This window comes from Podarcis erhardii (genome assembly GCF_964252035.2).
Source record: "Podarcis erhardii genome assembly, chromosome: 12".
Taxonomy (NCBI): Eukaryota; Metazoa; Chordata; class Lepidosauria; order Squamata; family Lacertidae; genus Podarcis; species Podarcis erhardii.
In genome coordinates, this window is record NC_138513.1 from 11,511,820 (window position 1) to 11,528,485 (window position 16,666).

A 16,666-nucleotide genomic window follows, 5' to 3' on the forward strand; every position below is an offset into this window, starting at 1 on the left:
TCCGTAAGTAGAGCGCCGCTACTGTGCGTGCCTGAAGCCCGATAGAGCGCTTTTGCGCATGCGCGCAGATTGCTTCTGTGCGCGCGGTGAACCCGGAAGTAAACATAACCTGAAAAGCCGCAACATGAAGCAAATGTAACACGAGGTATGACTGTATCTGCCTTTTATAATCCACTGTGGGTGATTGATATCACCATATATCTGAATTGCCCTTGTTTGCCTTCAGAAAACAGTTTTGTTTATTTGCCAAAATCTTTCTAACCCATCCTGTATTGGTTGCTCTCAGGACAGGCTAGATCAGTTAAAACAATCCCTAATTACTGACATACCACCCAAGATTCACAGCTGGAAGTCAAAGAAGCAAACTGCAGCAGACCAGTGGTGATTCTCAAAACATTAAAACATTATAATCGTACTCTGCACAAAATGTTAAATGCTGAACACCAGCAGCCAGCATAAGCAGTCTGTATACCAGTCTGCCCTCAACACAGCCAGTTTCTAACTTTGTGCTGAAATATAGCTAGTGTTAGCATCAGCAAGGTGCTCCACAACAAGGGGGACCACAGAAAAAAAGGCTGTCTTTTGCATTTCTACCTAATAGGCCTGTGCAATATATCAATATACTGTTTAAAAAGGATATTTAGAGAAAATTGTGATAACCATTTTTTTAAAAAGGACCTGGCAATTTATTGTGAATCAAGCATGGTATTGGAAAAGCTGGGGGGAACCTATGCTTTGTTATGTGCAGCCCTTGCTAACTCCGCCTAAGCTCCTCCCTGCCTCCTGAATATCTAAAAGTGTGGCACTGAATTGGCTTTTTTTCTTGTTTAGTAATGTAGTTAATTTTTAAGGGAGCATTCTCTCACTTTACCTTTGATATCTCTGCTGCTGATTACTTCTACAGCATTTATTTTAGAGAAAATGTGCTAACTTAAACATTATTGGTATAGTATTATAATGTAACAGTTGTAACAATATGCTAAAGATAAAATAACATTTTTTCAGTTTTATAGTTAGACCCATAAGTAGTAGAAGTTGCCGTGGCATTACCATGTTCATCTCTACATAGCTCCTGCCTTATTTCAGATATTGTGATAAATCGAAATATTGCAATGTGTAGCTGGTGATATATCGCGATGTTAAAAATCACATATCGCCCAGCCCAGCTACCTAATACACAGTTCCCTGAGGCAGGACACAGAGAAGTTCCTTAGACCACATCTTACTTCTGGATTTAATGACTAAATAATATTTTTTAATGGTTGGAATTAATACACTTTAATTAGGGGTACAAAAAGAGGTGCTTGCCACTAACCCCTGCTGTTCCATTTTTATCCAAATGAACTTAAAAAGTTCTTTTAAGTCTCCTGCAATTGCTAGGTATTGAAGGAGATGCGCAGTCTTCTATCACTTGCACAGTAGTGAAGAAGGGAAGAAAAAGCAGCATAATGTGCCTTGCTGTTTCTAATTTTATTGAAACATTTGTAAAAATGGGAGAAGACTGCTTTCTTCTCAGACCTTCTCACTGTTAAATGTTGTTTTGCTGGAAAGACCCCTATTCTCAGTTGGGCGTTTCTGCATATTCAGTTCTTTGCTCCATATGTAGCCTCAGTTCTGGATAATGAAGTTAATCTATAACAATCATGTGTTTTTACTGAGGTTCCTGAACTTTCTTTTCAAGACCTCTTGAATTATTGGAAGCACATAGCAGATGAAATAATTTACCTGGATTTCCAATAAGGCATGTGGCTAGTGCAGTATTGTCTCGCTTTGTTGGGCCATAAACTTCAACATGCCAACTTGCCATCAACTGTCATCTATCAGCAGTCATTCATTTGGCTGCTGGAGAGAGAGAGAGAGAGAGAGAGGAGGAAAGTAGGGTCTACTCCATTTGCTTGCCTGAGAGACTGGTTCTATTTGGTTCCTATCTCTGAATTGTTTATATTCAATCTATTTATAAAAACATTGTAACTTTTAAGAGCTGACACATGAGTTTGCTATTTTGCTTCTCCCCTCCATGCTGTTTTCCTTTTGTTCCAAGGTTTTTAGATTAGAGGCTGCAGGCAGGGACTGTCTAGTTAATCTTACTATTTAAACCAATCTGAGAGTCTTTTTCAGCTGACTAGCATGGTAACAATGTCTTAAACAAATTCCTCCCTTTTCTCCCTCAAGTCCATTGGCAAGTAGAGGGTTTAGAACAGTGTTTCCCAAGCCTGGGTCTCTAGTTGTTTCTGGACTACGATTCCCATCATCCCTGACCACTGGTCCTGCTGGCTAGGGATGATGGGAGTTGTAGTCAAAAAACAGCTGGAAACCCAAGTTTGGGAAACACTGCTTTAGAAGAAAGACAGTTTTACACTGCTAATACTAAAGCTGTACTCTTAAAAAAAAGCGTAAGAACTGTATTCTGCAGCTCTGCCGATGGAATGCGGCATTGTCAAGTTCCAGCTTCTTCTGTGCCTCTTCCGTGTACTTTTTCGGAGCCCTTGGAATAGTATAGTAGAGGGGGGGAAATCAGTAAAAATAGGATTGTATCCCAAGCATTGCCAGCCGAGTTCTGCTGATGCAGCAGCAGTTCTGTTTCCTTTCCTCACCCTGCCCCCTCCCCTGGGGCATCAGTCCAGTCTTCTCTGGAGGGTTCCCCAACCCTTTGGAGCTGAGTTTGAAGGTGCACAGAAGACTGCGGAGAAGGGGATAAGAAAATCCCATACTGTAGGCAAGTTTCTTGTGCTAGTGGAATGAGAACATTGGATACTGCCCAGAACCTGCTTGTGAAAGCTTCCCCTGGATCATTGTCTCTTCCGTGAATGGAAGGACTCCTTTGGCTACAAACCAAAAGCTTGTATATAGATGTGATGTGTGTTTCATGATGGGTGTCTTGGTAAAATTCCCTGGGATGTACCATCAGATCTCCCCTGCCCCCCAATATGTAATGCTTTGTACTTTCATGAAATGGTTGTGTAAGATTGGAGACATGTCAGTGTAAAGCTGCTGCATGATATTTAAGTTCTATCATGCAGCTGTCTTGACTATTGCATTCTTTGCATAAATCCTATGGCCACTGCTGCTGCATACCAGGGCCCTCCTTTCCGTTCCATGTTCCTTAGTTTAATTGGCCTCTGTGATTCTCTTGATTTATAATTACATCCCACTAGGTGACAACCTGAGACTAAAGTGTTCAGACTTAATGAATGGAGTTGTTGTCCGGCACCCTTTATCTTCACTCTTTCCAAATAGTGGTGGTGGATGGCTTTCCAAAATGCTGACAGACTTAAATTCTAATGAAGCAATTAGCATGAATTTCTTGATGGCACAGAATTGGCATGTTTACTCCTTCATAGAATTCTAGTTTTGCTTATCCATAAGCAGCCTCAAACAAATTTTGTGAAGTGCCATGAACTATTGATAGAATTGTTGATTTTTAAAAAGTATGAAATGTCGGAGGTACCACATTTTGGAATTCATGAAATTCAAAGTTACCAATCTGATAGCTTCCCCTTGCCGAAAATCTATATTGTTAACTTATAATTCATGAAAATTGTGACCAGTTGCTTGCCCTGCTGTGTAACAAGCTAGTCCCTGAATAAGTTGACATATATTTTTCTGGGTTTTGCTTCCTTGATGGATTTTTCTGAAGATGCATTTTCCAGCATTGCCTGCATTAATACTAGTTTATGTAACAAATGCACATACTGGCTGGTATCAACAATATAATTAGAGTGACTTTTGGAATTTGTTTCATGAATACCAGTAAAGCATGTAAGGTGGAGCAGCTTTACACATTGTTTAAAAGTGTTTATACATTTATTTATTTATTTATTTATTTATTCATTTTGTATTCACACGTCAAGTTTGCAAGTGTAAATATCTGCTTATTTTATTTCTTTGCTACAACTCTGATTAGCTTGTTCAGTAGCGATATGTTTTGCACGCAATGTGTGGTGGGGCACTGAAATCTGCTTTCAGTTTTCCTTTTGCATTATAGTTGGGCTTGTAAGATTATGACTTGCCGGAGCAAAACACATTAACCATTAGTCATATGAAGCCTATACTCTTAATTTAATGAGGGCTAGAAATTAATCATTAAGTATTTGTAGAGCCATAGTCAAAGGAAATCCAGGTTCTATTTACTGCATAATGGTGAGGATATAATTTTCAGCACATTTTGCTGGCGCATACTGAAAGGATATCCCTTATCAGGCTGATAAATGCTGAAATGGATTTTCTTTTGCTTGCTGTTCATTCCTTTCCCCCCTGCATTGCCATTCTGTTCTTACTTGTAATTTGTAATCTTACTTACATTTCTTATGGTTAGCTTTTCCGGTATATTCTGTACAGGTATTGGTTTAAAAGCACTTGATACTTGATATTCAGAAACTTCCTGGCTCCTTTCTAATCCAGGCTTTGATCTGAGTTTGGTACTGAAACAGGCTTGGTTGCCCTGGTGGATAACTTATGCCAGGAACAAGTATGCAGTTCTTTTGGTCCTTTTGGACTTATCTACAGCATTTGATACCATTGACTATGGTATGTTTCAGCTGTCTGACATTGGTGGTGAAGCCCAGGGTATCCAGTTCTCTATATCTCTTGAATCCATTCTGTCATTGCTTTCTTTTCCAGGTGAGGCCATCAACTTTTTGGCCCATCGAGCGCATTTTGAATTTTAGAAAGTGCTGTGGGTGCCAGTCAGAAAATGGCTGCTTTGGGAGGCATGGCTTTGGCCCAGCCTACTTCTTTGCCTCCTCTGCAACATTACTTTCCATTGTGGGCATTAGGCACTTGGGTTAATAAAGTTTCTCCATGTGCCATTAGGAAATGGTGCAATGGAAACTTTTCTAATGAAAGGGGCCCTTCTGTTTTACTCCTAGAGCTCTCAGTAACTGAAGGGAGAAGGGTTCGTTGAAATAGGGTTTGGAAGAAACTGGTAGATACAGGAGAAATGAATGCATGCATGTCCAGTTCAGCTATTGTTAAACTGAAATCTATGATTAAAGCAGACTCATTTCTATCATGCAGCTTGTCTTTTCAATCAAAATTTCCAGTGTTAATATTTGTTAAAACCTTGTTTTCTCCCCCAAGGACTATTGTTATCAAAGCAATATAAAACATGGTGGATTATTATGAAGTTCTAGGAGTGCACAGACATGCCTCACAAGAAGACATTAAAAAAGCGTAAGTACCAATCTTTAAAACTGTAGGTAAGCTGCAAATATGTTTTGAATTTCTTTGAATGTAATGTCTCCTCCACATTTTGAGTGGGTAACATGGTCTCATACATCAAGTTACTGTGTTCATTGCTTGTGATCACTGGAATTATTTATTGTATCAGATGATGTTCTGTACCAGACAACTGTCTTGAGAATCGTTAAGTCATGAGAAGAATGATTGAATATGCTCTTCCAGCAATTTTTGGGCTATATCCAAGCCTAGTTTGCTCTCGGACTCAGTGCATTTTTTTTCTTCCCTTACATCCTGAATTCAGAAGAATTTGCTTTTAGCTAACACAATTCTCATTTTGTCTAGACTGGGAATTTGTGGGTAACATTGGCTATGGTTACTTTAAACAAGCCAACTTCATAAAGGATGATTTGAAGTTGACTTACTTTGATACTAACATTATTTAATCACAATTCCTAGGTGAGAAGCTTTTGCTTTGTCCTCCCTCAACTTAAAGAGAAGGAACAGGTGTATGTGAACTGGGGAAAAGGCTAGGCTCCTTCATATAGCATTAAATCATGATTTTGCTTTCAATCCAATACAGCCTTTCAATTCAATACAGGCTCCCAAACGCCTTGGGAGTTGGAACGTTTCGGCTTCTGAACGATCGAAAACTGGAAATGAGTGTTCCGGTTTTCTAACTTTTTTTGGAAGCCGAGCGTATGGCGCGGCTTCTGCTATTGTTTCCAGTGTGCCAACGCCATGGGGAACCAATCAGAAGCCGTGCCTTGGTTTCTGAACTTTTCGGAAATCAAACGGACTTCTGGAACTGATTTGGAGCTTTGGAGGATCTTGAGAATGCTGCTGGCTGCTTCTCTTTTCTCTATTTAGTATTACACGCTGTTTGCTAAGAAAACTGAATTGACAACTATTAATAGTATTTGCCAGAATCATGTACTATAGTTTGGAGGGCAGGAGCCTATCATTGTTCGTCAATTTTAATATCATAGCAATCTATGGTTAGTGACAATTGGGAAATGGAGAGGGTTATTAAAAGGTTAAAAGTATCTTAACTCTTGCAAACCTGCAAGCTTATCAACTTACACTGTATTATATTATGTTACTATATCGCTGCCTTCAAATAATTCATATTGGGAAGTTACATATCATTTTATTAAAATCTCCTGTAATCAGTAAGCATCTCTGAGTCCAGTGCTGCAGTAGGAGAAGGGAATTCCCTCTGTGTGTGTACTTCTTTGGATTACACCCACTGCGTTTAAAGTATGTGTTTGCTGACTACTTTAATACATTAAAGGTTTGCTTGGTGCCTTCTTTATGTACCTTTAGGCGCCAGTCACATACATTCCTCTTTAACCAGGCCTTTGATTGATTGGCATCCTATGCCCTTTTAAAATGTGTTGGGGGGGAGTTATTGGGTTGTTTTTGTTTTTATTTTGATTATGTACCGTATTTTTCGCACCATAGGGCGCACCGGACCATAGGGCGCACCCAGTTTTTAGGGGGGAAATCAAGGGAAAAAATGTTTTTTCCCCCCAGCCCCAAAGAGCAGCGTACAGGCTGCACGCAACCTCTCCTTGCCGAAGAGGTTGCGCGCAGCTATGGAAGAAGGCAAGGCAGCGAGCGGGATGGATCCCGCTCGCTGCTTTGGCTTCCCCTTTAGCCCCGTGCAGCCTCTCCTTGCCGGGAGAGGCTGCGTGGGGCTAAAGAATCCATAGCCCCGTGCAGCCTCTCCTTTCGGAGGGGTTGTGCACAGCTATGGAAGAAGGCAAGGCAGCGAGCGGGATGGATCCCGCTCGCTGTTTTGGCTTCCCCTTTAGCCCCGTGCAGCCTCTCCTTGCCGGAGGGGTTGCGCAGGGCTAAAGAAGCCATAGCCCCGTGCAGCCTCTCCCTGCACAAGCCTGCATTCGCTCCATAGGACGCACACACATTTCCCCTCAATTTTTGGAGGGGAAAAACTGCGTCCAATAGAGCGAAAAATACGGTATTCTGTGCTTTTATATTCTGATTTTATCCTGTGAACTGCCTTGAGACCTGCGAGTACTGTATACTACTACTACTACTACTACTACTACTACTATAATAACTATAACTTAGCCAATTGTGTTGTCCATCTTGAATAAAATCAGCGTACACAACTTCCCCTTTTATTTCAGGTACCGCAAACTGGCATTAAAGTGGCACCCTGACAAGAATCCAGATAACAAAGAAGAAGCTGAAAGGCAATTTAAGCAAGTAGCTGAGGCTTATGAAGTTCTGTCCGATGGTGAGTATTAGATAAATTTAAAACATGTTTTTTACCTTCTAAATCTGACTGCAAATTTGGCTCAAGCCAGTTCCTTAACTTTGCAGTTTGGGAAGTAAAACTTATTTTTAGAATTGATTGCCATCAAAATAACTCTGTGCTGGAATTTTACAGCTTACCTTCCCAGTTGGGATGAGACCATACTACTTGCCAAAGCAAAAGCTGCTGCTAATCTGAGCTAGCAGTGAAACATGTTACACAACTTTTATTTCTTGCCAAAGAACTGGCTGTGGCTGTCTGTGCTGTTTGTTGCAGAGGAGGTTTTTTTTTACAAGGAATGCTCTCAACTACTTTTTTTTAAAAAGAAGGGACAAACAAGGGTTTGTGTTCTGTGTGCTCTTATCTGTTAGTATATTGAGTGGGATTATATTATTAACTATAGAACAAAGCTTATATTGGACATAAGTTGGTCACACTATTTAACAAAAGCAAACACCAAGGCTTAGCATTCATTCTGTATCACGGATAAAACTGCTTTGTTCTCTGCAAAATATGTTCATCAGGAGGTTTGGGCTGGGTGTTCATCAGTATGCGGATGATACCCAGCTCTACCTCTCTTTTAAATCAGAACCAGTGAAGGCGGTGAAGGTCCTGTGTGAGTGTCTGGAGGCAGTTGGAGGATGGATGGCGGCTAACAGATTGAGGTTGAATCCTGACAAGACAGAAGTACTGTTTTGGGGGGACAGGAGGTGGGCAGGTGTGGAGTATTCCCTGGTCCTGAATGGGGTAACTGTGCCCCTGAAGGACCAGGTGCGCAGCCTGGGAGTCATTTTGGACTCACAGCTGTCCATGGAGGCACAGGTCAAATCTGTGTCCAGGGCAGCTGTTTACCAGCTCCATCTGGTACGTAGGCTGAGACCCTATCTGCCTGCGGACTGTCTCGCCAGAGTGGTGCATGCTCTGGTTATCTCCCGCTTGGACTACTGCAATGCACTCTACGTAGGGCTACCTTTGAAGGTGACTCGGAAACTACAACTAATCCAGAATGCGGCAGCTAGACTGGTGACTGGGGGCGGCCGCCGAGACCATATAACACTGGTCTTGAAAGACCTACATTGGCTCCCAGTACGTTTCTGAGCACAATTCAAAGTGTTGGTGCTGACCTTTAAAGTCCTAAACAGCCTCGGTCCAGTATACCTGAGCGTCTCCACCCCCATCGTTCTGCCCGGACGCTGAGGTCCAGCGCCGAGGGCCTTCTGGCGGTTTCCTCATTGCGAGAAGCAAAGCTACAGGGAACCAGGCAGAGGGCCTTCTCAGTAGTGGCGCCCGCCCTGTGGAACGCCCTTCCAGCAGATGTCAAAGCGATAAACAACTACCTGACATTCAGAAGACATCTTAAGGCAGCCCTGTTTAGGGAAGTTTTTAAACGTGTGATATTTTACTGTATTTTTGGATTCTATGGAAGCCGCCCAGAGTGGCTGGGGAGGATATCCACTACGTGGAATACCGCAGACTATTTACTGCGGCTAGGCTGAATGTTCTTGACTCGGCGGTTCTGAAGGGAAGATATGGAGGAGTCCCATATGACCAGAGATTATGCCATTGTGCGTTGGGTGAGGTAGAATCCACAGAGCACATTTTACTGAGATGTCCCTTCTACAACGATTTAAGACAGTATCTTATAACTCCATACTTACCCCAGCTCAGTCCCCGACAAAGAGGAAAGCAGACAGCATATCTGCTAAATAAGTCTTCTGGGAAAACAACTTTGTCAGTGGCTAAATTCCTTTTCCTGGCACTCAAGTGTCGGAAACGTATAACTGAATGCTTTGATGTGGGTTATCTGTGAGAGGTTTAGTACTGTGGCCCTACCTTATTTATGTACCCCTATGAGTTTATAATTCTGTATTGTGTTTTATCTCTGACTGTTGGTCGAATAAAGATTGATTGATTGATTGAGTGGCTGGGGAGGCCCAGCCAGATGGGTGGGGTATAAATAATACATTATTATTATTATTATTATTATTTGGTTAATTTATAGATTTTGAAGGCATTTAGTTGCAATTTGTAGCAAAAAAGAAGAATACTTTTTGCTTCATGGCTGAATAATAGATACGGAGGCCGGGGGGAATCAAAGGGCCTTGTCAGTTAGCAGCTTGAACTTGAACACCATTAAAAATTCATACTAAGTAATGAATATGCCTCTGCTTTTTATTTTATTTGGATGATTACTGTTACATATAGCTGCGTCAAAATAATGTAACTAGTTTTATATGCATAGCTTAGATATTGAGGCCATTTTATTACACATTTTGATCCTTTCGTTATAATGATTTAAAATAGAATGTATTCTTAACATATAACCTTAATATATTTTTCCATGTTTCATTACTTTCATATCAAAGTGATCTATTTCTTATCTATTCTCTGTTCTTCATAGCTAAAAAACGTGATATCTATGACAAATATGGAAAAGAAGGCTTAAATGGAGGAGGAGGTACGTAGGGATTTAATGCTTTCTTCTATTTTAATGCTATGAATAACTTTCTAGCTAAAGATGTTTCTGCCATGCTAATACAAACAGGTTAATTTGGAGATCCAGTGAATGCCACCAGTGCCTACCATATTGAATTCTGGCAAATTTACTAACACTCATTGGATCCCCCAGTCAACATTCAAATTTGTTCGGCAGCAACACAATGGAACAGGGGGTTTAAACCATAGAATCAAGATTGTAACTGGAATGAATCACCCACTATATTGTTGTACAAAGTTTAATGGAATGTTGCTGTGGAAAAAATGATGGGAAATAAAGTAAGTTGCATGAGATAAAATATGTGCAAATCAAACAACTTATATATGATGAAATCTAACCCAACAGAGGCATTTGATTTAATTTGCATTAACTAATGAATGGGATGAACTCATAAGTAGCATGAGACTCTTAATCTCAAGTCGTCAGTTCAAGCATTGCAGGGGGTTGGACTGGATGACCACATGGTCCTTTCCAACTCTACGATTCTGTGGTTAAGAAAAGTGATCAATATGAGTAGGTAATATGCTCTTCTCATAACTCCCTGCAGCCCATCTGGATGTGAAATAGTTCTAAGTTCCACAGCGTATTTTCCAACCTGAGCTCCTTTGATAGGAAGAGCTGGATGATAGATAGATAGATAGATAGATAGATAATTAGATCAAAAAAATTCTCAGTTACCAATCCAAGGCAGAAGGCCTTTGTGGTCTTCAGCTGGGTCAAGAACTAAGAACTAACTAAAAAAAATAGAAGGAATATACATTTTATATTGATCAGGAACTGAACAATGGGGCGGGCTTTCCCATTTATTTTATTGTTCGGTGTGGTCAGACCTACTTAAAACGCAAGCTATGAATTTACCATAATCTGGGAAGGGTGAAGAGAGTAACTGGGAGCCCTGCTTTATCAGTGGTTTTCCACGCAAGGCAGTCTGGCACATTCAAGTACTGGCCTGTCAAAATACTTGGCACCCTTTTCTTTGGCTTCATAGCTGTTTGCTGTGATTCTTATCATGATGCCAGAGTCACAGTAAATTTAACTTAAAGCAGCAAATGTTTGCACAAAGGCCAAGCAGCTTGCACAGAAATGACACATGACATTCTGTCACCCATCTTAATGTGTCATGACTGCTGTACATTGTGTGGATTGCTGGGTATGCAGGTCTAGTAAAGCCCAGATAACAGTATGAGCCCGCGGTGTTGTAATTACTGTATTGGAGTATGATGGTGGAGATCGAGCTTCAAATCACTACTCAGCTGGAAGTTCACTGAGTGACCTTGGCTTGCTACCCCTTAGTTTAGTTAAGGGTGAGCTTGACGATAATAAGGAAGAACTATATATGCTTCCATGGAGGAAGTAGGTTGAAAATGTAAGAAATGACATGCTAATGAATTTGTCATTGCTAATTCACACAATGACTCAGACTTTGTGGAAAATCTTTGTCATAATGTTTAAAAAAGAATATTCTAGTCCTCTTAACACAGTTTTAAATACCTTAGAAATGAGCTCAGTTTATAGTCCAAAATGTGTGTTGAGGATATGGGGAGCTTTAAAGCATGGATTTCCTGATCTGGGAATCTTTGGTTGCAGTTCTTATGATTGTAGTAAAATTGTCAATATGCCTCAAGAAAAATAATAACTTTGACAGGTTTGTCATACTGAACCATTACTGAGAACAGTATAAATGAAAATAAGTTGCAAATCAAATGTTAAGAGATTTAGATGTGTTAGGATCCTGAAGAACTGCTGTGATATTGAGTGCTCTCTTGTTGCAGGTGGAACTCATTTTGACAGTCCATTTGAATATGGTTTTACATTCCGGAATCCGGAAGATGTCTTCAGGGAATTCTTTGGTGGAAGAGACCCATTCTCATTTGATTTCTTTGGTGAGTATACAACATTGACATTTTTGGAAATATGGATATGCAAAATGTTGAAACGCATATGTTGGTAATAAATATGCTGCATTTTTTTCATGTATGGATCCCAATAAGGGTGTGGTAATAAAATCTGCACCTTTTATACTTACTGTTGGTGTTGACAAAAGGATAGCTTTAGTATACACAGAGTCTGACTTTGTATCTTTAATTAGATATTTCAGGGCTACTGTGAATTTGTTAAATAGGGAACAGTCTGCATGGAAAACCATAGGAGGGGAGAGTGTCACTGTGTGCAGAGCCTTCTTGTGGGTCTCCCATAGGCATTTGGTTGGCCACTGTGAGATGCTGGACTAGATAGGGCACCGGCCTAATCCAGCAAGGTTTTATTATGTTACGTTCTTGTTGGTAGCACTGCAGCTACAGCAGTGATTTGCTTTCAAGCTTTCCCCTTTGAAATTGACTTACTTATTCGTATACATTCTGAGGTCTTATGGAGCTAGTTACCTCTGCTGTAAACCAGCCTGAACCCTTTTATTTCTTTTGTCTTGAGGTGACATGGGTAGTAGTAAATAGGATTCTGTATAGCTAAATTTATATATTCCGTTCTAAATATTGTGGGGCGGGGGGGGGGGGCAGGCTTGTTGTAAACACTGCTTGGTGATGGTGGATTCTTTGAAAAGTGCAAGATGGGTTAATGCAATCTAGTTGGCACCCCTGCTTGGGTAGAGTGTGCTTTGATGGTATGGGAAAGTGTATGGAAAATTGGCTAGCAAGGTGCTTCTGAACGAGCTGGCCGCTTTTTCTCTGAGACGGCACCTCAATGACCAGCTAGAATACGCATGTGGTAGAAGTGTCTGAATCATAGGGATGACAGAGTTAAAATTGCATTCCTTGTAAGCAGGGCATATTTAATGTCTTTAGCGTTATTCCCAAAAAATAGAGTGGGTAACTTCTATATCTTTACTAGCAAGTGACAGAAATCAGCTTGAATAAAGCTCTTAAACTGCTACCTTCATTGAGATCCACCAGTGTGACAATTGATCACTGAACTATAGTATATAATTTATCATTCATTGGTCAGCTAGGGTAGTTCAGTCGTCAGAGCATGAGACTCTTGGTCTATGAAAAGAGTTTCAGTTGTCAAAGCTTAGTATTACATAACTGTTTAAAGTTATGAGGCTTCACATGTAAAAGTTCATTTAATTCATAAATTAAGGTATTGCAACTCAAAATAATGAATAACAAATTAATGAATTGACTTAACTGCAATTGGTACTTTTTGTAGATACCTACTCAATGATTATCACTTGGCTGCCAGAGGAGTCTAATGAAGGATCAGAAGAAAGGTCTATAGAGGAGCTGGAGGATGAGTGTAGTTATGAGTCAATAGAAGTAGCAGAGGAGCTGGAGGAAGTGCTAGAGGAAGAGCTTTATGAAGAATATTGTGAAGATTTTATTGAGGTCTTTGAAGAATATGATGAAGGATCTATTGAGTTGGAAGAACTACTAGTGGAGGAGGAGGTCTCTGAAGGAGTAGCAGAAGAGTCATTTGAGGAGGAAGTGAGTTTAGTGTCAGAAGAGTGGACAGAAGAGCCTAGCAGTATAACCTTGGAGGAGCTGGAAGAAGAAATAAGTATAGGATCAGAGTTGGAGGAATTCTACTGACAGGAAACATTAAAATTAATAAATTATTTATCTAAAATGTCTCTTTACTTATCTGAGGGTGCTTAGTTGTGGAGTACAAAGTAATTTAGTAATAGTTTGGTTTGAATACAATACAGTACTTCAAGCTCTTACAAGGTTTGGGAATGCTCAGAATATTTAGCAGATCCTGAATGCTTGCTTTTATGTAGATGGCTTTGTACATTATATAGGCTTATGGTGCCTATTATAGCCCTTTGCCCCTCCCAATTTCATTTTTGAAATTGAGTTCTGCCTTTTTTTGTAACCATGGAGGTGTTTAGCTAGGGTTTTTTAAAAAGTTGTTTGGGAGGGTGTTGTGTCTATATTTGAGGAGATGTTGCCTCCTTTTTTTGTCTGTGCTGTTTGTATTTGTTAGTAGTTCTAAGCATCGCCACTATTTCTCCTGTGAAATGAGTATTTTGTGGTTCACGGTTTCTTAGATTTCTAAAAGTGCCTGTTTGGGGACCCCTTCAAAGCAGTATAGAATAATATCCGTTAGCCTTAATAACGAATTGGCCTTTTGTGTTGAAGTACTGGAAAATTACTTTTCCTTTGAGATGTTAATAGAGTGGCGCAAATAGATCAACATTAATGAATGAAATTACTTTGTGGTGGTCTCATTCAAGCAGCCTGAGAGCTTGTATATAAATATGTGTTCAAATCAAAGAAGTTGTAATCAAATTGTATCCCCTTTAAAATGGTTGCTGAAATTGCTCCTGCTTTGGTTTTCCAAGTATTTCATAATTGTACTGAAGGGGTGTTAACAGATGAGCAGATTTTCAGCTACCTTGGTTTAATTGCAAAGCTTGTTTCCTTTGGGGACAAAATAGCTCTAACCATATTGAAGAGTAACTTTCTACACAGTTGGGTTTTGGTGGGGAGAGTTGTTTATACACTTGACACCTAATTAATCTATTTTGTTGCCTTATTAAGCAGATCACCAGTATGTTTCTGTTGCGAATAAAGTAGCACATTTTTGTGGTCAACACATATTCTTTCTCCAAACATCAATATTGTATCTTTTCTGTGATATGGAAGGTTCTTGATACTGTTGTAACAAGTGCCTGGATTCACATGTGTGCAGCCCTTGTTATGGATGTGTGTTAACCCTTAACCTTATACCCACAAGAAGCTCTCACACAGGAATAAAGAAAGTTTGGCTTATTATATGACATAGGAGCGGCAGAGTAAGTAAGTGCTGCTTAAGACAGCAAAGTTACAAATTAAGCAGGTAGCCAATGTCTCCTAGTAGGACGGGCTTTGAGATAAGGAATTTCTGTCTTTCCCTCAGAATTCCTGCCCATTTCTCACCTTGCCCATCCTAGCCAGAAGAGGACTGAAAACTGGCCATCTTGTTTGTTTAACCAACTTTGATTCTGAGCCATTTATCTGACTGGCCATCTGTCTGCTATCTGCCTTCAAATCACCTTACCATTGTGTAGATGGCTCCCATTGAGGAGTTGAGTATCCTGTGCTTGGCAATTAAATTTGCATGTGTTAATCAGATGTGGTCAGATGTGGGTGAACTCAAAATATGTCTGAATGCCTTTCAGGACGCTTGGTATCAGACTTGCTCCAGGGTCACCAAATTTTATCCTGGAGGGTTTACTGTCATGTTTAAGTTGTGCGAACCTTGTACGTATGCCATGCTCTACAGAGAGCAACCTTATCACAAGTTCAGATTCACACACTCCTGTTCACGCTAATTGAGGCCCATATCAATGCTAAGCATTATTTGTGCATTTGCTTTCTCACACACACCTTAATCGCTGTCCATTTTAGCCCTACTGCATTACAGAGCATACACAGGTGAACTTTTCAGAAGCATTGCCATAGAAATAAAACAAGTTGGCTCAAAGTGAACATGTGGTAGGTGAGGTTAAAAAGGACAAACATGCTGACTGCTATCAGCTAAGCCAGTGATCTTCATGTTATCTGTCAATTCAGTGCACCCCATTCAGTGGAAACTGTCTTATTCCTCTACTAACTGGCACTGGAATAACAGTGAGAGATTTGCAAATGGATAACTCTCTTAAGATAAGGTATTGCCTGCTTCAGTATATAGTTGCATGGTATCTGCAATTGGGGGGATCTGCAGACAGGGGAAGAGATAAAAGATCCCCAAATAACTTCCTAAGCACCTCATTGTGACCGCATAGTTCTGCATTGCATACATTTAGTGTTTACAAAAAGTTTACACATTAAGATTATGAATTATCACTGTAGAGTGGGATACTTCACTCAACACATGTCAAAATCAGAGTTATTTTGGGTTTTGATTTTAGGACATGCTGACCTACGTAACTTGAGCATCTCACAGAAACAAGCACAAAACAAAGGTTAAAATTAACTATGTGCAAGTTAAGGTTTAAACTCTGTTCTCTACAATTTAGTTTTTCTACAAATCATGTGTATGATATTTGGAGCACTATCACACTAGGTGCTAGGCATGTAGACAGATGAGGTCAAATACGGTAACTTGAATGGAAAAGAATACCTGGTGAATTAAGTGTGTTGATTCAAAGGCATACAGTTGATAGAACTGAATGGGATGAAGTACACTTTTCCCAAGAGCTCAGTGTTGCTGAATAGTAAGAGAAGGTAATTTGGTGCTCCTATGGAAGTGAAGGCTTGAGTCTCACCCCATTACAGTAATTTTAATATGGACAGAATAGGGCTAGCTTCAGGCCTCCTTCCACTTTACATTCATAATCCTATAGGGTTGAGTATGACAATGTGTTCTAAGCAAATGACTAGGTAACTTAAAAGAAAAAAACGAAAGAAAACTTGGTTATATATAGATGCATAATAGTGGGCAGTAACATAATATTGTTCATGTTTACACAAGTGACCTTCATAGTTTGCTAGTGAGTCAAATCACTTTAGCAGGAATAATTTAGACTGTTGCATTAGTGGTTTACCTGATAGTGCATTCAGCTGAAAAGGGATGTGTTCTCAAGTTTTAATACATGAACAATCTTTCCAAGCTTTTTGTCTCATTTGTAGTGCTTGGGAAACATCCTACCAAAGCACTAATGCTTGTTTTCATGTATGAGATAGTTTTGCTAACATTGTTACCCTTTATGATGATAGCACATAGACGTGTGCTATGCCTTTTAGCAGTATGCACAAGCACTCATATATGTGCAT

The 16,666-nt window shown here is 40.0% G+C and overlaps 1 protein-coding gene across 3 annotated transcripts in view; it reads left to right on the forward strand.

The window, feature by feature from the left end:
- Positions 1-16,666, forward strand: part of DNAJB6 (DnaJ heat shock protein family (Hsp40) member B6) — a 67,189-nt gene that overhangs the window by 5,679 nt on the left and 44,844 nt on the right. For 2 of the 3 annotated variants that reach the window (XM_081834537.1, XM_081834538.1), the window contains exons 2-5: positions 5,080-5,172; positions 7,332-7,441; positions 9,861-9,917; positions 11,729-11,839. In XM_081834537.1, coding sequence (XP_081690663.1) covers positions 5,108-5,172; positions 7,332-7,441; positions 9,861-9,917; positions 11,729-11,839 — 343 coding nt within the window. In that variant the 5' untranslated portion in view covers positions 5,080-5,107. Of the gene's footprint in view, positions 1-5,079; positions 5,173-7,331; positions 7,442-9,860; positions 9,918-11,728; positions 11,840-13,118; positions 13,536-16,666 lie in introns of those variants that run through there. The other variant, XM_081834539.1, reaches the window with a different exon arrangement.